The sequence below is a fragment of the Primulina tabacum genome, unplaced genomic scaffold (genome assembly GCF_025594145.1).
Source record: "Primulina tabacum isolate GXHZ01 unplaced genomic scaffold, ASM2559414v2 Contig779, whole genome shotgun sequence".
Classification (NCBI taxonomy): domain Eukaryota; kingdom Viridiplantae; phylum Streptophyta; class Magnoliopsida; order Lamiales; family Gesneriaceae; genus Primulina; species Primulina tabacum.
The window spans coordinates 8,298-35,619 of NW_027459906.1; the positions used below are offsets into that span (position 1 = coordinate 8,298).

The following is a 27,322-nucleotide window of genomic DNA, read 5'->3' on the forward strand; positions in this document are numbered from 1 at the left end:
TGCTTGAGTTTTTCGGGATGTTCTATTTACGGGGAGGTCATGCCGAAATTTTTTTAGGCCTGAGGTCTGTTTTAAAGTTTTTAAACCTTTTTCCGCTGCAGTTTTAAGTCAAATCATTATTGTTTGATCATTAATTGTCATTAGAGTAAATGTGCCTCACATCTTGGTATCAGAGCGTAAACTGGGACACGCTCGAACTAGAGTCTAGGACTCTTGAGTCTTGGCACTAAAATGGTTGTTGCGCCTGTGTATGCTACTTGACAACATGCTTATGTGATTATATGATTTGTTTACTTCCATTCTTATTGTTTTGGTGATTTATCGTATAGCATGGAAGGAGGTGGAGAAATTCTTGTTGATGAGATTCCTCTAGCTCGAGGTCGAGGTCGTGGACGTGGTAGACCTCGTGTCCGTGTTGTTGATGATATTTTTGTTGAGCAAGCTGCTGATCAGCTAGAGCAGCTTAGGATGGATGAATTAGTTGCGCGTTTCCATTCTATGCATCCACCTCGATTCAGTGGTTCGGAGGGAGCTGAGAAAGCAGAACTGTGGATTTCTGAGATCGAGGAATTGTTTGATTTGATTGAGTATCCTCTAGAGTGTCGATTGAGATTAGATGTGCATCAGTTGAAAGATCGTGCTAAAATGTGGTGGTCTACTACATTGATGACTTTAGATGCTCAGAGGATTGTTCCATCGTGGGATATATTCAAGCTGAAATTTAAGGAAAGCTATTGTCCTCCATCATTCTACAGTTCTAAGGCTTCAGAGTTTCATAACTTGAAGCAGGGCGATATTTCAGTTGCGGATTATGCGGATACTTTTTATGCTATGCTGAGATATGCTCCTCATGTTGCTGCGAGTCAGGTTGCTGTCGTCGAAAGTTTCATTGAAGGATTGAACGATCATCTGCACCCTTTTGTTTCTACCGGTAAGCCACTGAATTATCTTGAAGCGGTGGAAATAGCAAAAAGGGCTGAAGCTAGTCTTAAGAGGAGTGGCAATCGAGTGCCTACCCAACATCATCAGTCGGGGAGGCAACAAATCAGTTCATCTGGTTCTGCATCTCTTCGTCCACGTGGAAAACAATTTAAGAAGCCTGATTCTAGTTCCTCGAGTTCAGGGAGTTCAGGGAACCGTGGTGGATATCGATATAGTGGACCTTACTGTGATCACTGTGGAGGCAAGCATTCCAGTAATCAGTGTGTTGGAGTTCAAGGGGTTTGTAATAATTGTGGTCGGCCGGGTCATTTTTTAGAGTTTGTCCTAGTAAAACGGGGAAATCAGCCCAGCCAGGTAGTGGAGCTCAAAGTAATAGAATTCCAGCTGCGTCCCAGTCTTCCCATCAGCCTAGTCGCCCTTCGTATCAGAGCAGAGGGCAAGGTGGTCCACAGAATCAGTCATCTGTTCATGTATTTGCCTTGACTGAGGATGAGGCACAGGCAGCTCCAGGTACTGTTACTTCTGGTAACTGTACTCTATGTGGTTTTATAGCACGAGTGTTATTTGATACCGGAGCATCTCATTCCTTTGTTTCTCATGCATTTGTCATTTCGCATGATCTTCGCACCACTAGTATGAATTCCAATCTATCTGTCGCTACTCCGATGAGCAAAATGATTATAACTGATAATGTGCTGTTCAATGCGGTTTTGTTTCATGAGGAAAATGTTCTATATCTGAATCTCATAGTCCTACCTATGCATGACTTTGATTGTATCGTTGGTATGGATGTTTTGACTGCAAATCGGGCCACTGTTGATTGTTATCGAGGAATAGTTCGTTTCAGGCCTAGCTTTGCTCCTAAATGGAATTTCTATGGCCGTGGTTCTCAAGCCAAAAATCCTCTAGTTTCTGCCATTGAGATGAACCGATTGTTAGATTCTGGTCATGAAGGTTTTCTGGTTTATGCTGTTGATCTATCGCAAGATGAGCGACGGATTTATGATATTCTTGTAGTCCGTGAGTTTCATGATGTGTTTCCAGAAGAGATTCCTGGTTTTCCACCAGAACGAGAAGTTGAGTTCAGTATCGAATTAATGCCAGGAACGGAACCCATATCTCGAGCACCATATCGTTTAGCTCCTGCTGAGCTAAAAGAACTGAAAGAGCAATTACAAGATTTATGGAGTAAAGGTTATATTCGTCCGAGTTCTTCACCGTGGGGTGCACCGATTCTATTTGTCAAGAAGAAATATGGAACGATGCGGATCTGTATTGATTATCGGCAACTGAATAAGTTTACTGTCAAGAATAAATATCCACTCCCTAGGATTGATGACTTATTTGATCAGTTGCAAGGTACTTCGGTGTGCTCTAAGATTGATCTCCGTTCTATGTACCATCAAGTGCGAGTTAGACAAGAAGATGTGCCGAAAACAGCTTTTCGCACGAGATACGGACACTTTGAATTTTTGGTTATGCCTTTTGGTTTGACCAATGCTCCTGCTGTGTTTATGGACTTGATGAATCGAGTATTTCGTAAATATCTCGATCGTTTTGTGATTGTATTCATCGATGATATTCTTGTTTATTCCAAGTCCGAGGAAGAGCATGCCAAACACTTGAGGATAGTTCTTCGGATTCTTCAAAAGAAGCAGTTGTACGCCAAGCTATCCAAGTGTGAGTTTTGGTTAGATAGAGTTGTGTTTCTTTGCCATGTCATATCTCAACATGGTATTTCTGTCGATCCAAGTAAAGTGGAAGCAGTTCTGAATTGGGCACGACCGACCAATGTGCCAGAGATTCGTAGTTTCATGGGTTTAGCTGGTTATTACCGGAGATTTATCGAAAATTTCTCAAAGATTGCTAGACCTATCACTCAACTGACTCAGAAAAATCAGAGATTCATTTGGTCTGATGAATGTGAGTCAAGTTTTGTCGAGTTGAAGAAGAGATTGACTTCTGCACCAGTTCTTACCATTCCAAGTGGTTCTGGAGGATTTGTTGTTCGTACCGGACGCGTCTAATCGAGGTCTAGGTTGTGTTCTGATGCAGCATGGCAGAGTAGTGGCCTATGATTCTCGTCAGTTGAAACCGCATGAGTCTAAGTATCCTGTTCATGACTTAGAATTGGCTGCTATTGTTTTTGCTCTCAAGATTTGGAGACATTATTTGTTTGGGGAGCAATTTGTAATCTATTCTGATCACAAAAGTTTGAAGTATTTGTTCTCTCAGTAAGATCTGAATATGAGACAGAGACGTTGGATGGATCTTTTGAAGGATTATGATTGTGAGATCCAGTATCAACCGGGAAAAGTGAATGCCATTGCCGATGCTTTGAGTCGTAAGGTTGTTGATATTAATTTATCCTCGATTCATGTTTCTAAGTTACGAGAGGATATTTGCACTTCTGGGTTGGATTTTCAAATCCAAGGTAATGCTGTTTGTGTATCTCAGATTTCTGTTGAGCCAGAGTTGATTCAGATTGTAAAGTCAGCTCAGAAAACTGATGATCGAGTTCTGAAATCTTATGAGTTAGTATCTCAAGGACACCAATCTGGTTTCTCAATTCACTCAGATGATTCTCTTTGGTTGAATGGTAGATGGGTTGTCCCAGATATTCCTGAATTGCGTACAGCCATCCTTAAAGAAGCTCATTGTACTCGATATAGTGTCCACCCAGAAGGAAGGAAAATGTATCATATTCTACTGCCTCAATTTTTGTGGAAGAATATGAAAAAGGATGTGGCTGAGTTTGTGTCTCGTTGTATGATCAATCAGCAAGTCAAAGCAGAACGAATGAGACCTGGAGGATTACTTCATAATCTTGAGGTTCCTCGGTGGAACTGGGAGCACGTGGCTATGGATTTTGTCACGCATTTGCCACGTACTTCTCGTCATTTCGATGCCATTTGGGTGATTGTCGACAGATTATCTAAATCGGCACACTTTATTCCGTATGAGAGGACGTATTCGTACAAGAAAATGGCTCATCTGTATATTGAAAATGTCGTGAGACTTCATGGAGTTCCAGTTGCAATAGTCTCAGATCGTGACCCTAGATTCACATCAAAATTTTGGACTCGTTTCCAAAAAAAATGGGTACACGACTTGCGATGAGTACTGCGTACCATCCTAAGACAGATGGTCAGACAGAACGCACAATCCAGACACTCGAGGATCTGCTTCGAGCTGTAGTCATGGATTTTAAAGACAGTTGGCAGGAAGCTTTACCACTGGTAGAATTTTCATATAACAACACTTTCCAGGTGACTATTGGTATGGCTCATTTTGAAGCTTTGTATGGCAAACGGTGTCGATCACCTCTTTGTTGGGATGAATTTGGTGAGAAGCAGTTGACTGGACCTGACATTGTTCAGGAAATGCATGATAAAGTCCAGTTGATTCGTCAGAAAATGAAAGCTGCCCAAGATCGTCAAGCTAGTTATGCTAACAGATGTTCTCGACCTCTAGAATTTCAAGTTGGAGATTTTGTGTTTCTGAGAATATCTCCGTTTAGAGGTATTGTTCGTTTTGGTATGAGAGGTAAGTTGTCACCTCGTTTCGTTGGTCCCTACGAGATTGTTGAGCGTATTGGTACTTGCGCTTATCGTTTGGATTTGCCCCAGTCATTGTCTGGCATCCACGATGTTTTCCATGTTTCTATGTTGCGTAAGTATGAGCCCGATCCGTCTCATGTGATTCAGCCTGATGAGGTTGAACTCGACCCTTCTCTATCGTATACTAAGTATCCTGTTTGTATCTTGGATCATAAAGATAAAGTTTTACGCAATAAAGTTATACCACTTGTACGTGTTCAGTGGTCGAGGCATGGTGTAGAAGAATCAACGTGGGAAACAGAAGAGAAGATAAGAGCATCTTATCCATATCTATTTGGTTCTTATTAATGTATTGTTGGTTTCGTATCGTGTGTAAGATGTATGTGTATAAACAGAAATTTCGAGGACGAAATTTGTTTTAAAGGGGTGGAGAAATGTAAGGCCCTGTAATCAATTATCCGGTAATTTGGCATAATTAGAATAATTATTGAGTTGTAAATTAAAATAATTATTTATGCTAAATAAATTCAAGAAGTGCGTTAAAAATATGTATTTTAGAATATCGGAGAATTTAATGATATAAAATACATATAGAGTTTAAATAACACACTAGAGCAAAATAAATACAGACCGGGATAGATGGGCTTGAGTTACTATTTCAGTAACCAAATGCACAATATATATATATATATATACACACACATATACATACACACAACTTACCTTTAAAAGAAGGAAAAAGGAAAGAGAGAAGAAGAAACCCATTTCCCTCAACCCAATTCTCGCAACCCTTGGAGCAGCTGTGGAAGAATCGCGATATCTCCTCCGTCCGGCGTCGAAATCTCGATCGGCCTAAAGGGGTGTCTTCCTAACATCTTAGGCTTTGATTCAAGACAGAAATCGTGAATTTTGAGCAAGGAGGCGAGAAGATCAAAGCTCCATTTCGTGACCCTGTTTCTGTGCAGTATTTTGGTGAGTTCAGTTTTTGTGCTTCTGAAATTCGAAGTTTTGTGTATTGTCCGTTAAGAATCTCGACTTGTGGTTCAAATAAAACATGTAGCTCTGTTTGTTAGCTTTCTATAGCCACTGGAATCATTGAATTTGGATAAGAAACGGATTTGGCATGATTTTTCTACAAAAACGTGTAAAAATGGAATCTGTGTTGGAGCTGTGTACAACACCTATTGTAATTCGGGTTTATGGCATTTATGCACTCGGATTCTGGGTTTTTGGTTGGAATGAAAGTTGTAGAGCTATGAATTTTCTTCAATATGAGACTTGAATAATTAATTTCCATTAAGAATTGAGAGAGTTATGCTTGTTTTACTGAAACTACGCAGTATTAGAGTTCTGTCCGCGAATTGTGTGAGTAGCAGCGTGTTCTTGTTAATTATGGCATTAATCTACTCAGATTCTGGAATTGGTTTCTTCTAGAAAAACTTAGATATTTAAGTTGTCTTTCATTTCCATTTGGAAGATATTGATTTGGGTCAAAAATGAATTATATATGAATTTTATGGTCATAGGTGACGAATCTGAAACTGTAACAGAATTCGTTTTTCTAGATTTCTGGTTTTGGGTGTTTATCTTTGTCAAGATGATTGAATTTCTTGTTGACATCTTCTGATGAAATATGGGTTTTTGAGTTAGGATTCCAACCATGTATGATAAATATACTTTGGTTAAATTTTGGTTGACTTTTGATCTTAAAACTTAGCATAGGTACAAGCTGAAATTTGGAAATATTGTTATTGAATTGGAAATTTACTCGACTTGTTATATTATCTTATTGTTAGGCCGAGGAGATCAAAGTTAAGCTTGTTGTCGTTATCAGTCGGTATATGTATGTTACAGCTCGGTAATATACGACGGTAAAACATAAATTATGTTTAATTGTCATTCTGTGTTACATGGATTGTGTTTATGATTTGTTGACTGTTGTAAATTGTTAAATGCCTTCGTTGTGATCTATGTTTATTATTATGACATATTATTGGGATTTAGCATCGGGCATACAGTTATGACATTCATGTTGAGCCTATCGTTCTTGTTAGCCCATTGTTGATATCCGTTGTTATCTGGCATTGTTGTTTATCTCGGGATCATCGTGTGGCTGATAGGCCTATACACATGAGACCGTAGATGTGATTGAACAATCCCGTGGTTAGTGCAGCCTTTTGAGGTGAGCGCTGTGGTTGTGTCATCTAGTTCGTTATGTTGTGACATCCTGTTATATCGTATCAGCTGTATGGAGGCCGAGTCAGGGGTGTTATTTCAGCACAGCTTGGCATAGCTCGCATAATTGGCATGGCGGTTTAGCTGCATGACGATGTAGCTCCCCTGTGTTGTTGCTCGAGCATTATTCCAGTTGTTATCGTACCGTTTGTTGGCTCCTGTTATCCCGGTTATTCGTTGAGCCTTTCATGCATTGCATATTACATTTCATTATATGATTATGCATGATTTATGTTATTGTTGTTATTGTTGGACTGTTTCATACCAGAATCCCAACCTCAGTTGTTTTACAGGGGGGGCTGTTGTGGTTGCTTTTGGGCATCATAGTAGATCTCCCGAGTCGTTTTGCAGCATCAGGCCGGGGTTCCGCCAGTGAAGCTCAAGATTGAGGTTGGATTGCTTGGTTCTGTTCAGTGGAGTCTCCCAGTTAGTCTATATGTATGTCTTAAGTTGTTTCAGTCTTGTATTGTAGTTTATTTGCCGGGGAGATGCCCCGTGTATCTGTAGTAGTATTTGGTTGTTTTGTGATGTTTTAAGTCGACTCTGTGATGTTTATGATCTGGTGAGTATTTGGTAAGTTTTAATTTCGGTTTAGTCCTGGCCAGTGCGGCTATAGGTTGTTTCATTTCGGTTTTGTTTTAATGACTCTAGTGGGAGTATATTTTGATATAAATTGTTGCTTGAGTTTTTCGGGAGGTCATGCCAAAATTTTTCTAGGCCCTGAGGTCCGTTTTAAAGTATTTTAAATATTTTTCCGCTGCAGTTTTAAGTCAAATCATTATTGTTTGATCATTAATTGTCATTAGAGTAAATGGGCCTCACATCTTGGTATCAGAGCGTAAACTGGGATACGCTCGAACTAGAGTCTAGGACTCTTGAGTCTTGGCACTAAAATGGTTGTTGCGCCTGTGTATGCTACTTGACAACATGCTTATGTGATTATATGATTTGTTTACTTCCATTCTTATTGTTTTGGTGATTTATCGTATAGAATGGAAGGAGGTGGAGAAATTCCTGTTGATGAGATTCCTCTAGCTCGTGGTCGAGGTCGTGGACGTGGTAGACCTCGTGTCCGTGTTGTTGATGATACTTTTGTTGAGCAAGCTGCTGATCAGCTAGAGCAGCTTAGGATGGATGAATTAGTTGCGCGTTTCCATTCTATGCATCCACCTCGATCCAGTGGTTCGGAGGGAGCTGAGAAAGCAGAACTGTGGATTTCTGAGATCGAGGAATTGTTTGATTTGATTGAGTATCCTCCAGAGTGTCGATTGAGATTAGATGTGCATCAGTTGAAAGATCGTGCTAAAATGTGGTGGTCTACTACATTGATGACTTTAGATGCTCAGAGGATTGTTCCATCGTGGGATATATTCAAGCTGAAATTTAAGGAAAGTTATTGTCCTCCATCATTCTACAGTTCTAAGGCTTCAGAGTTTCATAACTTGAAGCAGGGCGATATGTCAGTTGCGGATTATGCGGATACTTTTTATGCTATGCTGAGATATGCTCCTCATGTTGCTGCGAGTCAGGTTGCTGTCGTCGAAAGTTTCATTGAAGGATTGAACGATCATCTGCACCCTTTTGTTTCTACCGGTAAGCCACTGAATTATCTTGAAGCGGTGGAAATAGCAAAAAGGGCTGAAGCTAGTCTTAAGAGGAGTGGCAATCGAGTGCCTACCCAACATCATCAGTCGGGGAGGCAACAAATCAGTTCATCTGGTTTTGCATCTCTTCGTCCACGTGGAAAACAATTTAAGAAGCCTGATTCTAGTTCCTCGAGTTCAGGGAGTTCAGGGAACCGTGGTGGATATCGATATAGTGGACCTTACTGTGATCACTGTGGAGGCAAGCATTCCAGTAATCAGTGTGTTGGAGTTCAAGGGGTTTGTAATAATTGTGGTCGGCCGGGTCATTTTTCTAGAGTTTGTCCTAGTAAAACGGGGAAATCAGCCCAGCCAGGTAGTGGAGCTCAAAGTAATAGAATTCCAGCTGCGTCCCAGTCTTCCCATCAGCCTAGTCGCCCTTCGTATCAGAGCAGAGGGCAAGGTGGTCCACAGAATCAGTCATCTGTTCATGTATTTGCCTTGACTGAGGATGAGGCACAGGCAGCTCCAGGTACTGTTACTTCTGGTAACTGTACTCTATGTGGTTTTATAGCACAAGTGTTATTTGATACCGGAGCATCTCATTCCTTTGTTTCTCATGCATTTGTCATTTCGCATGATCTTCGCACCACTAGTATGAATTCCAATCTATCTGTTGCTACTCCGATGGGCAAAATGATTATAACTGATAATGTGCTGTTCAATGCGGTTTTGTTTCATGAGGAAAATGTTCTATATCTGAATCTCATAGTCCTACCTATGCATGACTTTGATTGTATCGTTGGTATGGATGTTTTGACTGCAAATCGGGCCACTGTTGATTGTTATCGAGGAATAGTTCGTTTCAGGCCTAGCTTTGCTCCTAAATGGAATTTCTATGGCCGTGGTTCTCAAGCCAAAAATCCTCTAGTTTCTGCCATTGAGATGAACCGATTGTTAGATTCTGGTCATGAAGGTTTTCTGGTTTATGCTGTTGATCTATTGCAAGATGAGCGACGGATTTATGATATTCCTGTAGTCCGTGAGTTTCCTGATGTGTTTCCAGAAGAGATTCCTGGTTTTCCACCAGAACGAGAAGTTGAGTTCAGTATCGAATTAATGCCAGGAACGGAACCCATATCTCGAGCACCATATCTTTTAGCTCCTGTTGAGCTAAAAGAACTGAAAGAGCAATTACAAGATTTATTGAGTAAAGGTTATATTCGTCCGAGTTCTTCACCGTGGGGTGCACCGATTCTATTTGTCAAGAAGAAAGATGGAACGATGCGGATCTGTATTGATTATCGGCAACTGAATAAGTTTACTGTCAAGAATAAATATCCACTCCCTAGGATTGATGACTTATTTGATCAGTTGCAAGGTACTTCGGTGTGCTCTAAGATTGATCTCCGTTCTATGTACCATCAAGTGCGAGTTAGACAAGAAGATGTGTCGAAAACAGCTTTTCGCACGAGATACGGATACTTTGAAGTTTTGGTTATGCCTTTTGGTTTGACCAATGCTCCTGCTGTGTTTATGGACTTGATGAATCGAGTATTTCGTAAATATCTCTATCGTTTTGTGATTGTATTCATCGATGATATTCTTGTTTATTCCAAGTCCGAGGAAGAGAATGCCAAACACTTGAGGATAGTTATTCGAATTCTTCAAAAGAAGCAGTTGTACGCCAAGCTATCCAAGTGTGAGTTTTGGTTAGATAGAGTTGTGTTTCTTTGCCATGTCATATCTCAACATGGTATTTCTATCGATCCAAGTAAAGTGGAAGCAGTTTTGAATTGGGCATGACCGACCAATGTGCCAAAGATTTGTAGTTTCATGGGTTTAGCTGGTTATTACCGGAGATTTATCGAAAATTTCTCAAAGATTGCTAGACCTATCACTCAACTGACTCAGAAAAATCAGAGATTCATTTGGTCTGATGAATGTGAGTCAAGTTTTGTCGAGTTGAAGAAGAGATTGACTTCTGCACCAGTTCTTACCATTCCAAGTGGTTCTGGAGGATTTTTTGTTCGTACCGACGCGTCTAATCGAGGTCTAGGTTGTGTTCTGATGCAGCATGGCAGAGTAGTGGCCTATGGTTCTCGTCAGTTTAAACCGCATGAGTCTAAGTATCCTGTTCATGACTTAGAATTGGCTGCTATTGTTTTTGCTCTCAAGATTTGGAGACATTATTTGTTTGGGGAGCAATTTGTAATCTATTCTGATCACAAAAGTTTGAAGTATTTGTTCTCTCAGTAAGATCTGAATATGAGACAGAGACGTTGGATGGATCTTTTGAAAGATTATGATTGTGAGATCCAGTATCAACCGGGAAAAGTGAATGTCATTCCCGATGCTTTGAGTCATAAGGTTGTTGATATTAATTTATCCTCGATTCATGTTTCTAAGTTACGAGAGGATATTTGCACTTCTGAGTTAGATTTTCAAATCCAAGGTAATGCTGTTTGGGTATATCAGATTTCTGTTGAGCCGAAGTTGATTCAGATTGTAAAGTCAGCTCAGAAAACTGATGATCGAGTTCTGAAATCTTATGAGTTATTATCTCAAGATTATAAATTACCAAAAGTCTATATTTGTAGAGATACAAACTGTATTCAAACCAGTTTTTTATTGGCAAAAGATATTTCTAACCAACTTATACTTGGTCTTCCTTTTATTTATCAAATTTATCCTTTAACTTATGTTGATGAAACAGGTATAATAGAAACTTTTCAAGGTAATCCTATTTTATTTAAGTTTATAACTAAACCTGTTCATAGAATTCTTAATGAGTTACAAGAAAAGATTGATAGGAAATCTTTTTAAATAAATTCTTTAAAAGAAGAAGTTAATATTTTAACTATAGATGATAAATTAAAAAATCCTAAATTACAGGAAAAAATTAAAATTATTTATAATAAATTTTCATTAGAAATATGTAATGATCTTCCAAATGCTTTTTGGAATAGAAAGAAACATATTATATCTCTTCCATATGAAGAGAATTTTGATGAAAGGAATATTTCTACCAGACTCGTCCTTGTCAAATGAATTCTGAATATTTAGAATTATGTAAAAATGAAATTCATTCCTTATTAGATAAAGGTTTAATAAAACCTTCTCAATCTCACTGGTCATGTACAGCTTTTTATGTTAATAAACATCCTGAGCAGGAAAGAGGTGTTCCTAGAATGGTAATAAATTATAAACCCCTTAATAAGGTTTTAAAATGTATTAGGCATCCTATTCCTAATAAAAAAGATTTATTAGATAGACTGGTAAATGCAATTATATTCTCAAAATTTGATTTAAAATCAGGATTTTGCCAGATTCAAGTAAAAGAATCTAATAGATATAAACCTGCTTTTAATTTTCCAATAGGACATTATGAATAGACTGTTATGCCATTTGGACTTAAAAATGTCCCTTCAGAATTTCAACAAATTATGAATGATATTTTTTTATCATTATAGCAATTTTATAATTGTTTATATTGATGACATATAGTAATTTCTAATGATATTGAAACACATTTTAAACATTTAGATATGTTTAAAAATATTGTTATTCAAAATGGTCTTGTTATATCAAAATCTAAAATGATTTTATTTCAAACTAATATTAGATTTCTTGGTCATATGATTGAGAAAGAAAAAATAATACCTATACAAAGAAGTATAGAATTTGTTTCAAAATTTCCTGATATTATAACTGATAAAACTCAGTTACAAAGATTCTTAGGAAGTTTGAATTATATTTCTCCTTATATTAAAGATCTTACAAAGGATTCTGCTATGTTATATGATAGGTTAAAGAAAAATCATTTACCTTGGTCTGAAAGACACACTATGGCTGTTAAAAATATTAAGGAAAAGGTTAAAAATTTTCCTTGCCTTATGCTTGCTAATCCCCAATGGGATAAAATAGTTGAAACTGATGCTTCTGATATAGGTTTTGGAGGAATTTTAAAACAAAAAGATTCCCAAACTAAACAAGAATTTCTTATTCTTTTTTATCCTGGCAAATGGAATAATGCTCAGAAAAATTATTCCACAGTAGCAAAAGAAATTTTAGCTATTGTCATATGTATTTTAAAATTTCAAGATGATTTATATAATCAAAAGTTTATTATAAAAACTGACTGCAAATCTGCAAAATTTATGTTTAATAAAGATTTTAAACATGATGTGTCTAAGCAAATTTTTGCAAGATGGCAGGCTCATTTAGCTCCCTTTGATTTTGAAATCATTTATAAAAAAGGTGAAGATAATCATTTACCTGATTTCTTAACTCGAGAATACTTATCCTAATGTCTTTATCTACAGATATGAATTCTCGAGGAAGAGGAGAGTCCTCCTATAGAGGGCGAGGTGGTAGGGGAAAACCCTTAATATTATTGCCCATCATGGTAAACAGAGGCTAATAGCCCAGAACTTATCCAGTTCATCAGCCAGTAATACTGAGCAAAATAATGAGTTATACAATGAGTTTCAAGAATTTTTGAAACAAAACCAGAGAAGTAATACAGATTCTCAATCTTCAGCATCATATGCTAATATCATCAAAGAAGATGATAATGATTCAGCTCTATATACAGAAACAAAACATCGTGAATTGATTCTTCTTATAGAAGAAAAAGATACCCAATGGGAAAAAACTCCATGGACTATCATGGAAAGATATTTAACCAATACATCATATGTATATGGTTCTTACAAACAAAGAGGATTTTATGAAAATCTTCCATTATCTACAAAAAGTGTTGATATAACTCACTTTTTCAGTAATACCCAACAAAAAGTAAGTATAACTTCTCAAAGTTCATTATCAAAAAGATAAAATCTATTGAAGAATGGGGTATATCTCCATTGGTTGAAAAAAAATTTTATTCTGAAAGTCATAAAATGAGTTTCAAATTCAATTTTTGGGATTATATTGAGAGTTTTAATAAAACTATATTCTATGAAAATGAAAAAAGGAAACATACTTGGTTTCTAAAGATTTGTGAAAATGTTTTTCATTATCCTGTTCCAAATTGTTTTTAATTTGGTTGAAAATATTTGGTCCATCTGCAAAGATTTTGCCAGAGGTTTTATAAAACCCATGAATACTTGGTTAAATGTTTCCCCAAGTATTAAAAAATCATTCTCTGAACATTGGATTGATGGTAAGACTTTATGTCTATTTTTCATGGAATTTGGAATATCTTGGATCTAGAAATGGCAACCAGAATTCGGATACACTGATGAAGGAATCCCTTGCATATGGCGAGTCAGTTCCACTAAATTTTGAGACAAATTATTGCGTGATGATCCAGAAACTGGAAAACTTTATGGTTATGACACTCTTCATCAAATGGAGGAGAAAATTTCATTATATCAGAAAGAATTTCATAATCAACAAGAAAAAGAAAAAGCCTCTATGAGTCCATTCAAAATTCTCACTCAGAAATATTCTGAGATTTATTCAAAAGAAAAAATGATTGAAGTCTATATTGAAAAAATGAAGAAGGATCTTTTTCAGAATATTGGATGTTCTGATTCAAATCAGATTAATCAATTGCGTCTGAATCAAGCGAAAATCAATTCATACATCTAATGCAAATGCAGGATGCACAGGATCCAGAGGATGATATTCCTCAATTATCTCAAATAGATGATATCTTTGAAAATTTGAAGAAATCACTAAAGGACAACATCAAAGATGATTAAAATCGTTGAAAGTGGAATCTCACTATTCAAAGATGGTGGAATCTCACATCATGGTATATCGTGACAAAAAGTGGGTGGCATATCACTATTTACTTTTTGAATTTTGTAACAATGTTACTATTTGCTTTAATAAAGCATTTTACTATTTATATTTTGAGATTGAATCCGGGGTTTGATGTCCGACTTTTCTATTTATTTATAGGTTACTTCTATGTCTTTAGAAGGACACGGTTGAGTTTGCTCCCCTCTATTCTCTCTTGTAAACAACCCTTCTGAAGTTTATCAATAACAATGTTACTATTTGCTTTAATAAAGCATTTTACTATTTATATTTTGAGATTGAATCCGGGGTTTGATGTCCGACTTTTCTATTTGTTTATAGGTTACTTCTGTGTCTTTAGAAGGACACGGTTGAGTTTGCTCCCCTCTATTCTCTCTTGTAAACAACCCTTCTGAAGTTTATCAATAAAAACTTGAAGTTCAGATAAAAACTTCAAGTAAATAGTGATATGCCACCCACTTTTTGTCACGATATACCATGATGTGAGATTCCACCATCTTTGAATAGTGAGATTCCACTTTCAACGATTTTAATCATCTTTGATATTGTTCTTTGGTGATTTCTTCAAATTTTCAAAGATATCATCTATTTGAGATAATTGAGGAATATCATCCTCTTGATCCTGTGCTTCCTGCATTTGCATTAGATGTATGAATTGATTTTCGCTAGATTCAGACGCCATTGATTTAACTGACTTTGAATCAGAACATCCAATATTCTGAAAAAGATCCTTCTTCATTTCTTCAATATAGACTTCAATCATTTTTCCTTTTGAATAAATCTCAGAATATTTCTGAGCGAGAATTTTGAATGGACTCATAGAGGCTTTTTCCTTTTCTTGTTGATTATAAAATTCTTTCTGATATAATGAAATTTTCTCCTCCATTTGATGAAGAGTGTCGTAACCATAAATTTTTCCAGTTTCTGGATTATCACGCAATAATTTGTCACAAAATTTAGTGGAACCGACTCGCCATATGCAAGGGATTCCTTCATCAGTGTATCCGAATTCTGGTTGCCATTTCCAGATCCAAGGAATTCCAAATTCCATGAAAAATAGATATAAAGTCTTACCATCAATCCAATGTTAAGAGAATGATTTTTTAATACTTGGGGAAACATTTAACCAAGTATTCATGGGTTTTATAAAAACCTCTGGCAAAATCTTTGCAGATAGACCAAATATTTTCCGCCAAATTAAAAACCAATTTGGAACATGATAATGAAAAACATTTTCACAAATCTTTAGAAACCAAGTATGTTTCCTTTTTTTCATTTTCATAGAATATAGTTTTATTAAAACTCTCAATATAATCCCAAAAATTGAATTTGAAACTCATTTTATGACTTTCAGAATAAAATTCTTTTTCAAGCAATGGAGATATACTCCATTCTTCAATAGATATTATCTTTTTGATAATGAACTTTGAGAAGTTATAACTTCCTTTTTGCTAGGTATTACTGAAAAAGTGAGTTATATCAACACTTTTTGTAAATAATGGAAGATTTTCATAAAATCCTCTTTGTTTGTAAGAACCATATACATATGATGTATTGGTTAAATATCTTATCATGATAGTCCATGGAGTTTTTTCCCATTGGGTATCTTTTTCTTCTATAAGAAGAATCAATTCACGATGTTTTGTTTCTGTATATAGAGCTGAATCATTATCATCTTCTTTGATGATATTAGCATATGATGCTGAAGATTGAGAATCTGTATTACTTCTCTGGTTTTGTTTCAAAAATTCTTGAAACTCATTGTATAACTCATTATTTTGCACAGTATTACTGGCTGATGAACTGGATAAGTTCTGGGCTATTAGCCTCTGTTTACCATGATGGGCAATAATATTTGGGGGTTTTCCCCTACCACCTCGCCCTCTATAGGAGGACTCTCCTCTTCCTCGAGAATTCATATCTGTAGATAAAGACATTAGGATAAATATTCTCGAGTTAAGAAATCAGGTAAATGATTATCTTCACTTTTTTTATAAATGATTTCAAAATCAAAGGGAGCTAAATGAGTCTGCCATCTTGCAAACATTTGCTTAGACACATCATGTTTAAAATCTTTATTAAACATAAATTTTGCAGATTTGCAGTCAGTTTTTATAATAAACTTTTGATTATATAAATCATCTTGAAATTTTAAAATAATATGACAATAGCTAAAATTTCTTTTGCTACTGTGGAATAATTTTTCTGAGCATTATTCCATTTGCCAGAATAAAAAAGAATAAGAAATTCTTGTTTAGTTTGGGAATCTTTTTGTTTTAAAATTCCTCCAAAACCTATATCAGAAGCATCAGTTTCAACTATTTTATCCCATTGGGGATTAACAAGCATAAGGCAAGGAAGATTTTTAACATTTTCCTTAATATTTTTAACAGCCATAGTGTGTCTTTCAGACCAAGGTAAAATATTTTTCTTTAACCTATCATATAATATAGCAGAATCCTTAGTAAGATCTTTAATATAAGGAGAAATATAATTCAAACTTCCTAATAATCATTGTAACTGAGTTTTATCAGTTATAATATCAGGAAATTTTGAACCAAATTCTATACTTCTTTGTATAGGAATTATTTTTCCTTTCTCAATCATATGACCAAGAAATCTAATATTAGTTTGAAATACAATCATTTTGGATTTTGATATAACAAGACCATTTTGAATAAAAATATTTTTAAACATATCTAAATGTTTAAAATGTGTTTCAATATCATTAGAAAATACTAATATGTCATCAATATAAACAATTATAAAATTGCTATAATTATAAAAAATATCATTCATAATTTGTTGAAATTCTGAAGGGTTTTTAAGTCCAAATGGCATAACAGTCTATTCATAATGTCCTATTGGAACATTAAAAGCAGTTTTATATCTATCAGATTCTTTTACTTGAATCTGCCAAAATCCTGATTTTAAATCAAATTTTGAAAATATAATTGCATTTACCAGTCTATCTAATAAATCTTTTTTATTAGGAATATGATGCCTAATCCATTTTAAAACCTTATTAAGGGGTTTATAATTTATTACCAATCTAGGAACACCTCTTTCCTGCTCAGAATGTTTATTAACACAAAAAGATGTACATGACCAGGGAGATTGAGAAGGTTTTATTAAACCTTTATCTAATAAGGAATTAATTTCATTCTTACATAATTCTAAATATTCAGAATTCATTTGACAAGGACGAGCCTTGGTAGGAATATTCTTTTCATCAAAATTCTCTTCATATGGAAGAGATATAATATGTTTCTTTCTATTCCAAAAAGTATTTGGAAGATCATTACATATTTCTAATGAAAATTTATTATAAATAATTTTAATTTTTTCCTCTAATTTAGGATTTTTTTAATTTATCATCTATAGTTAAAATATTAACTTCTTCTTTTAAAGAATTTATTTGAAAAGTTTACCTATCAATCTTTTCTTGTAACTCATTAAGAATTCTATGAATAGGTTTAGTTATAAACTTAAATAAAATAGGATTACCTTGAAAAGTTCCTATTATACCTGTTTTATCAACATAAGTTAAAGGATAAATTTGATAAATAAAAGGAAGACCAAGTATAAGTTGGTTAGAAATATCTTTTGCTAATAAAAAACTGGTTTGAATACAGTTTTTATCTTTACAAATATATATTTTTGGTAATTTATAATTTATTTCTAATGGTTCTCCTCCTGCATGAGAGAGAGAATGAGTAGTTTTATGAAAATATTTTGTAGGAATTAATCCTTCATGTATTACATTTAAATCTGCACCACTATCAATCATAGCAATTAAATTCTTTTTATAAGAATTTTCAATTAATAAAGTAATATTGGTGTACCATTTTTGAGATATGATCATGCTTAAAACAGATAAATGTTTTTTTATCAGGAAATGAAATATCATGAAGATTATCAAAACTTTCAGAATTATTAACTGAATTATTATTTTCAATAATGGAAATACGATAATTTAAACTATTATTATTATTCTGTAAAATTTTTACTTGTTCTTTAAGATTTTCTATTTATTTTACTAAATCATGTATAGTAACTGGATTTTGTTTACTATATTTCTGTCGTAAAAGATTTTTTACTTCTTTCATAGAATAAGATTGTTCTTGTTTAACAAGAATGTTATTATTATTGCTAGTTGAAGCAGTATTTTCCATTTGATCAATAATTGTGGATTTTAATATAGGATCCTTAATCATTTTAAGGAATTCTAGAATATTATTGTTAGTTAACACATTAATATTTAAATCTTGAAATTGAGACATGAGTTTATAAAAATCATCATTTTTATCTTTATTATCTTCTAAATGATTTATACAAGATTTTCCTTGTATACAGTTATTACATTCTTCTAAATCAGAAATTTTTTGATACACTATCTAGTATTTCTTCTGAAATATAAGATTATAACGAACTATCAGTTTCATTGTCAGAATTTTTATTTGAATTCATTATTATTTTAAATTTTCATCTATATCTAAATTATTAATTTTGTTTTTAGCCCAACATTGATTAGCATAATGTCTTGGCTTACTACATTATCTACAAATTATTAATTTATTTTTGTTTTTATATTTTTCAGCTTTCCGTAAATCACGGCTTTCTTTTCTTTTCTTCTTTTTATCTATTTGTCTTTCAGACAAATGTCTTTTCTTTCTATAAATTTTTTCATCTTTTTCTTTAATTTTCTTCTTACCTTTATTAGGTAAGTCCATGCCAAATTGATCACAAAATTTACCTGATTGTTTTTTCTCAAGTAAATTCTGTCTTTTAATTTGATTATTTAATTTTAATTAATTACAAAGAGCTAAACCCTCTTTAATACAAGTATTTGCTGAGGATCGGGATGAGTTTAAAAGGGGGGTTGAATAAACTCAACGGCAAACTTAACCGATTTATCGAAATGATGTGCTAGAGTCCTGTTAAAGATACTAGCAGATTCTTGTTCAAGTATAAAGACCAGCAGATCACAAGATAATGTGCGAAAACGATCTGTTGGTTAGTAGGTGAAAAATAGTGAAACAGAAAAACAGTAGATGGCACAAGGTTTGTTTCTGGAAGTTCGAAGATTAATCTTCTACGTCCCTCTTCTTCTGTTTCCAGAAGGTATCACTAAAAGACTTTGTTGAATACAGCATAACAATTGTACACACCCACTTCAATAGGACTTGCCCTTCGCCTATTGAAACTCTTAGCTTTACAACTCAACTTCTTGAATGATCTTAAATTCTGGAAAAAACTCTTTTCCAGTTACAAATCCTTCTATCAATGAAATAATGAAGTTAATAGCTTGAGAAGATATAACGAAAATAGCTAGCACAATATGATCTCAATGATCAAGAGTATGCAATGAAGCGTGTGCTGCTTTTTCAGTGTTGAGCTTTTGGGATGACTGAAAGTTCTAGCGATGCTCAAATGATATTCTTTGATTTAGATTCATTCCACTTCTCTCTCTTTTTTTTTTTTTGAAAAGTGCTTCGTCTCCATATATATAGACTTTATCCAACGTTAAAATTTGAACGGCTCTTTTTGACTTTTCAGTGGTTCAGCTTTATTGCCGAAAATGGACCCTGCAGAATACATTAAAAGTAATCAGTCGCAGTTCATACCAAAAATGGTATACCGTCTTAAATGTTCTTGTATAGCATTTAATGGCATTTAATGAAGCAATAAATGCTGGTATCACGTTAATAGATCAACGGTAATATTTAGAGACTTTGAGATATGCAAGATTCTGTTAGTGTATATTTCGAATTTTTTTATCCTTCTAGTTCTGGTTTTAGCTAAGAAACAGTACTTGACAAGTGCTGCTACTGGTCTTTAGCTCGATACAAGTCATTCTGTTTTTCTGCTATTTTACATCTACTGGTTTTGTACTAAGCCATCATCTACTGGTTTTTACTAGCATCTCCACTTTTACTAGCATCTCCACAACAAATTTAAGTCTAACAGTATTAATTAAATTTTCATGAGTATAATTTTCATATGGAATATTAATTTCATCTTTTCTTCATAATTTTATAATTCTTTCAGCAAATAGAAAAGGTAAACCATCTATGAATTTAACTTTCCAGAAACTATTATTACAATCTGGTATCTTATAAATACGAGATAAAAATGTATCTTTATACCATCTTCTATCAGTAAGTGTTTTACATTTTAGATTACTTAATAAAGTACGAATCTTTTCACTATCATCAGTGAATTTACCAGTTAAATGTTCAATCATAGTCATTATTAATGAATATACTACATTCTCTGATTGAATATTATTTTCAATTTTTATTGAATTTATAATATCTTCTTTTTGGGATTGATTTAAATAATTATCCCACCAACATTTAAGTTGGCCAGTAAAACTTGATATAATCATCTTAGCAATATTTTTATCATTATTGCCTGAAGTTTTACACACAGTACTATACATAAGCATTTTGTGAGCAGTATTATAAATTTGCTTATCACTAAAACCATCAATATTCCATTCATAAATACTCTTCCCATTATAACTACTAGCAAATATATATTCTTGTTCTTCTATAAGAACATCCATGGGAGTAGGTCTATTATAATAATATTTATTTTGGGTAGGTTTATCTGTCCATTTGATTTTATTAATTTCTTCATCAGAATAATTCTCATTATTCTCAAATTCTTCATTAAGAGTATTTAAATTCAGATTTTTACATTTTTTTCTAATAATTTTTCTATATCAGAAACAGAAGATTTAAATTTAAAATCCTTTATATCTGGAGGGGATTGAATAGACGAAGTAGCAATAGAAACAATATTAGTTTCTTCTTTAGACTGTAAATGAACATCTAATTTAATTTAATTTATAGCTAAAATAATTTTATCAATACGATCCTTAAGAGAAACTATTTCCTCTCCTATTATCGTAAGATACAAATTTGTATAATTTTGTTTTTCAATTATCTGATTAATATGTTTAACAGTTATTTGCAACATATCATTCTCAAATAATTTTGAAAAAGCAGTAAAATTTAAAATTTTATTATTTTTTTCTATAATAAAAGATTGTTGAGGAGGATAAACAGATTTTTGAATCTGTCCAGAAGAAAGTTTAAAATTTCTTTCAAGAATATATAATCTATAATAAATGTTTTAAAAAACCAAGGAACAAAATGAATCAATTTATTCTGGTTTTCACAATATTTATAAAATTCCGAAACAATATAATCAAACTCATTTTCAGAAAAACTTTTAAAGTACCAATTTCTGAAAGATTCCCATTTGGGTAAATAAAATTCTGCATTGATCTTTGCTCTAGCAAGATATCCTTTAGTAAAATCAATTTTTGATTTACTATCCATTAAATACTAAAATACATTTCTGAAACTGTATCAGTTTCTCTAACTTTTTGAAAGTTACTTTTATGAACAATATTGTTTTGATTTATGATTAATTCATCTACTCTATCTTGTACAGAAGACTCTACATCTTCTCTTATCTGAGAAGTTGAAGCTCTAGAAGTTTGAGGAACATCCACCATATAACCTAAAGGTGAAATAAAAGAATGACTAGATCTTGATCTAGCATAGATAGAAGATGGTAATAATCTTCTTTGTTCATTATTGAACTGTATTTGAACAGATCCTTCATTATTCTGAATAACTTGTTGTAAATCCCTATTTATTATATGATTTCTAGGAACAGCTTGTTCAATTATCCAGTTTTCTGGAAATTCAATTTCTTCCCATTTTATAGATCTACGGGTTGTAATATTAGATCTATTAAAATTAGTTTCTATAAGAATAGTTTCATTTAATTTTTTATCTATTCTTTTACACATAGGATTCAGTGTAAATAATGGTTTGTAATAAATACGATAACAGATACATATTACTTCTGTACCAGGAGTATAATTATAACCATGAGTTTTAACATTTAATGTTAAAGAATCTAATATATTAATATCAGACAGAGATAAAAATAAATAAGGATAAACATCAAAATATTCTGGACCATGTGCCAGACTAGATTGAATTATTCCCATAAGGGATTTTTTCCAATTCAAATTTCTACCATCTCTTAAAGCTGCTATTAAACTTTCTGGTAGTCCTTCTAAAGTTAGAGGTCTAAAAGAAATTTGAATTAAACCTATATGAATAAATCTATAATTTTTCATATAAGGTAAACTATCTTTATTATTTAACAATCTAATTACCATTTCATTATTATGAAGAGGTACTGATGATTCTGTAGTTTAACTACTTGTTTAAAACCAATTCTTTCAAAGGTTCCTAACTTATAGATCATTTTAGATTCTATCTTAGGAATAGTCCATTTATTCAACAAATCTAAATTTTCAGGTAAATCATATTCTTCATTTAAACTGTTTTGAACAGTTTCTTTCATACTGAAAATATTCATTAGAATAAAAAGTAATAAGATAATAATTAATAAATTGATTAGTTGATTTACGATGAATAATCAATAAATAAAATTGTAACCTGATCCAGTGAATTATTAAAATAATCTAATCCAACCAACCCAATCAAAGATCAAATATTCGCCAGTCCTCGCCCAGTAGTACAAGTTGCTTGCGATAGAGATATATTTATGTTAATGATTTTCTGTATTCTAATTCATGTATATAAATTTAGGGGAAAAGTTTATTAAAATATACGATTTGAGCACAACTAGCATATATATATCAGAAATCTGTAGAAAAAGAAACAATGTATATTTTTTGAACTAATTAAATCAATGTATATCATGTAGTTGTGATAAGCATAGAACTTAGGAGCTTCTTTCTTAAAATTCTTGTTAGTCCTTGTTGTTTGATTGTTTGTATCACACTTTATCATTGTCTCTAGATCTTTTTACTTTTTTTGGACAATATCTATTAAAATGTATGTGCTTGTTAGCTTCTTATCACCGTATATTTTATATCTTATGCATACTCAAGTGATACTTACAATGGGAGATTCACAAGCAAAATATAATGTGTGGACAACTGAAGAGAGTAATGAATTGCTAAAACACATGGTTGATGCCGCAATGCGAGATGGCGTGATAAGAATGGAGTATTTAACAAAAAAACTGTGGAGAAAAAAATACTTTGTAAGGCCCTGGCCCTGTCCTCAGACCCTGCAATCACAGTTCCTGGACTCAGACCAGCTTGCACTTACTCATCGGACTTCTCCACGCCAGGAAAGTGGAGTTTGTGCCTTCCCAGGATTCGACCCCTCAACCTCCTGGCATATAGGATTGTAGCCAATATACCTATATGCCAGGAGGTTGAGGGGTCGAATCCTGGGAAGTCACAAACTCCACTTTCCTGGCGTGGAGAAGTCAGATGAGTAAGTGCAAGCTGGTCTGAGTCCAGGAACTGTGATTGCAGGGTCTGAGGACAGGGCCAGGGCCTTACATACTTCCTGCTCTAAACGAAAAACTTGGGTGTGAAAAGACTATATTACACAATATCAAAGTCGTTTAAAGTGGTTCAAACAACGATACAACAATTATTGTAAGCTTATACGTCATAACTCTGATTTTGAATGGGATTTCGTGACAAAGAAATTCACTGCTAAAGATGAAGTATGTGAGGATTATTTCAAGGTAAAAGTCATAAATTTATATTTATAATTATAATTATAACTAGTTTTAACAATTGTTGTTTTTTGTTCTTGACCAGTCTCATCCTAAACATGAACACTATCGGACAGACACTTTTGAGGATTATGAAGATTTGGGAATTGCGGTCGGGACTGGAACTGCTACTGGAAAATACTCCATTGGACTAGGAGATGACACTGATGCAAGAACATTTGAGATAGAAGAAAATAGGGAAACTAATTTATTATATGATTATGTCTTTGATTATGATAGTGGTGAATTCGTGCAAAGTGACAAACAAGAATCTTCACACCAGCCTCCATTTTTTGAGGACTCTGCTTTACCATTACCTCCTTAGCCCAGTTCAGAGGTTCCACCAACAACTAAAAAACGAGATAGGGCTGAGTTTGAAGCAAAATCAAGCACATTCAAGAATACAGACCCAAATTATATATGTGAAATATCCCACACTCTTGAGAAGGTAGTTTCTAAGATAGAATTAATATGGAATGCAGGTGATACTTGTTGGGATGCTATCAAAGAGGTCCAAAATTTGGATAATCGTACTCGATACAAAGTGCTTGATTTACTTAACACCAGATCAAAGAAGATGGATTTCTTGAAAAAGACAATTGAGGCGCGTTCGGGATGGATAGACTATAAATTAACTGAATGCATATTTTTAGGGACATGATCAATAATGAGTTATATTGTGATACAATTTCTGGATATATTCTTTTTATTTTTTTTCTAATTGTGGATTTTTGGATTATTTATATAAGTTTTGAGTTTTACATGGAATCAATAAATTCATAGATTTTTTTTTTCTAATTCCTTGTCTGATATCAGGTGGTTCATTAAAATGTCATATATCAACGTACATGATGTAGCATATCAAATGGAAGAAGAAGAATTCGAAGAAAAATTACACGAAGCTTTTAGCTATTTGTTGAGGCAAATTCTTGGGATCCTCTATGTGCTAACTAAGCATATAACTAACATGAATGACGAACGTGTCCATCGTCCCTTAAATAGACAACCAATAACTTCAAATGGATACGAATATATCCATAAAATATTAAAAGAGGATACAACAAACTTTCGAGAAATTTATAGAATGTATCCTGACGTATTTTTAAAATTGTGCAACATCCTTAGAGAAAAAACACCATTGCAAAATACAATATATATTTGTATTGAAGAAATGATGGCCATGTTTTTACTTGTTGTCGGTCAAGCCCTACAGTCCATGCACTTGCAAACCCATAAACTATCACCTACAAGCCTTGCGCCGCCACCCCTAGCGGATTCAGGCCTACCCTTGCACCAATCGTCCCTTAGCCTATCTAGGACCATGGCTAGACCCTATTAGGACCCCCATACATGCCCCAACAGCAGTCCACAGCCGTGCCCTTCTAGAACCCAAATTCGAAAACACTAGTTCCTTAAACCCAAATTTTCGTTCAGCTCTTGCATCCCTATTGTTCAGCCCTTAAACATGCATCTATGGACCCTTAAACATGGTGAAAAACGTCCTTCCTAATAGCCCTATCATGGCAGCCCCTTTTTGCATCATAATCATGAATTTAGAAACATAAAAACTTAGGTTTTGTTCATGTTTTGTCATAAAAAAGAAAAAAATTGTATCGTATTTTTCATGCAGTCATATTAAATACACATAACATGGGTGATTTTTATGAATTTATGTTTCTGAGGTGGACCTCGGTAAAATCCTCTGTTGTTTAATTTCTTTGTTATATCTTTGTTAATTCTTTTTATGTTTTGTAAAAGTTCCATAGAAGAACCTCATATTCATTATTATTCTAAAATTTAATTGTCTCCTTTTCTTAGCTCAGTTTGTTTTTAAAATGGTATATCAGCTAAAAACCTTGCGTAACTGTATGTCTTTAGGCTATATGTCTTTAGGAACATGCTCGATAGATATAACAATTATAAGCATTATTTTAAATATTTAAATGTTATATATTATTTTTCCCTTTGTATTTAGTTGTATATTCCAATTGTTTAATTTTGAAAAAACATTTTCCCCTTTTTTTGGGTGAAGTCACTTGTGCCGTGGCAACGGTATTGACAAACACCACATCATAGGAGCAGAAAAATATATTTATAAAAATTTAGATAAAAAGTATTTTAAAAAAAAAATTAGTTCATGTATTTATACTATAATTACTTGTTAATTATAACTTGTTAATTATTCAACTCCTATTTATCCAGAGCAGAAAATATCTAATTATAATTTTGTTTAGAAGAGCTACCTCAGTGTTTTTCGTTCATTATGATAACTACTATAATTTTAACATTTCCAAAAAAAAAAATTTGAACGATCATATAAATAAATGTGTTAATTTAGACATACAAACAATGGGGAGCCAAGAATATGGCTCTACTCTAGTTAAAATTTTAAACATTAGAATCATTTAATTATTTAAATTGATCTATCCGGGTTAATTTTAAATCAGTCCAAAATTTATATATAATTTTTTTTAAAAAAAATTTGTCACACAGGCTTTAATGTGGCTCCGCCACTGCATACAAAAAAAACAAGGATTTTCTAGACAATGCTTATAAATATTTTTTGGACATATAACTAGGACCATACAATATTTGAAAACATCAAAAATATTATCAGTTAGGAAGTTTACGTACATACCTTAATAAAAACTAGACAACCATCGATGATTTGCTTCGCTGGAGATCAAAGTTATGAGAAAATTGAGCGAATGTTTTGGTTGTATATATTGTATAGATATTTATAGAGCTTTGAACACCATAAATGAAGAGGTTAGGGGATAGATTAATCAATCCAAATAAAATAAACTAAAAAAATCTAATAAAACTGGGTTGATTTGAACAATTCGATCTCAAGGCTAAATGTCACATCTCGATATCGGGGTGGGTAGACATACGACATTGTTTCACAATCACACAATCATAAAGCAATAAGCATCGTAGAATAATACACAACCAAACCAGTATTTTTCATAAAAATAATAAACATTTTCTTCATAATGATATGGAAACAATTCTTTTAAATATCAAAGGTCGGAAATTCTTTTGCCATTTCAAATGCAAATTGTAACAATGCCTTTAAATAATTTCAAAACATGCTTTCAAATATAACGATTATATTGAAGCAAAACGAAGCAAGAAATCATATATCAATTTGAATGAAATATATCATGTCGATTGAATTTTCAAACACATAAATATATTTTAAAGCATAAGCTCACTTGCAATTTATGCTCCAAAATGTTCTTGGATTAGCAGAGAACTTTGGACAGAAAATTTGATTGGATATATTGAGAGGTTCTATGAATGCTTTTCCGTTTATTTTTTATTATCATAGAAGGTCAAATTTATAGACATAAATGAATCGAAATTACGCTGCTTTCCCAAAATTATCGGCTGAGTGCTGTCATATCCTTCTTTAAATTAAAGGCATGATAATACCTTATCATACAGTCGCCTACTATACATTAATTAGGCCTCGAAATTTCTGCTAACAAGCTCGAATGGTCAATTAAATTAAAAAAAAATGGCCGACCTGAAATCCATGATTTCAGCCTTTTGCATTATTTAAACATTTGCACAATAATATAAACTAGTTAC

The 27,322-nt window shown here is 33.4% G+C and overlaps 2 protein-coding genes and 1 long non-coding RNA gene across 3 annotated transcripts; 2 read left to right on the forward strand and 1 right to left on the reverse strand.

Moving 5' to 3' along the window:
* Positions 1-330: 330 nt before the first annotated feature.
* On the forward strand, positions 331-4,062 carry LOC142534999 (uncharacterized). Its single transcript, XM_075641650.1, has 5 exons — positions 331-1,183; positions 1,288-2,214; positions 2,302-2,417; positions 2,541-2,735; positions 3,223-4,062. The coding sequence occupies exons 1-5, from the start codon at positions 331-333 to the stop codon at positions 4,060-4,062; spliced, it is 2,931 nt and encodes a 976-aa protein (XP_075497765.1).
* Positions 4,063-7,729: 3,667 nt separating this feature from the next.
* On the forward strand, positions 7,730-14,031 carry LOC142534998 (uncharacterized). Its single transcript, XM_075641649.1, has 4 exons — positions 7,730-9,536; positions 10,314-10,531; positions 10,643-10,858; positions 13,930-14,031. The coding sequence occupies exons 1-4, from the start codon at positions 7,730-7,732 to the stop codon at positions 14,029-14,031; spliced, it is 2,343 nt and encodes a 780-aa protein (XP_075497764.1).
* A 5,259-nt stretch (positions 14,032-19,290) lies between these two features.
* LOC142534997 (uncharacterized) lies at positions 19,291-27,026 on the reverse strand. Its single transcript, XR_012817308.1, has 3 exons — positions 26,944-27,026; positions 26,364-26,401; positions 19,291-19,680 (listed from the first exon to the last, which is right to left on the reverse strand). It is a non-coding gene; the product is annotated as an uncharacterized LOC142534997 (long non-coding RNA).
* Positions 27,027-27,322: the final 296 nt, after the last annotated feature.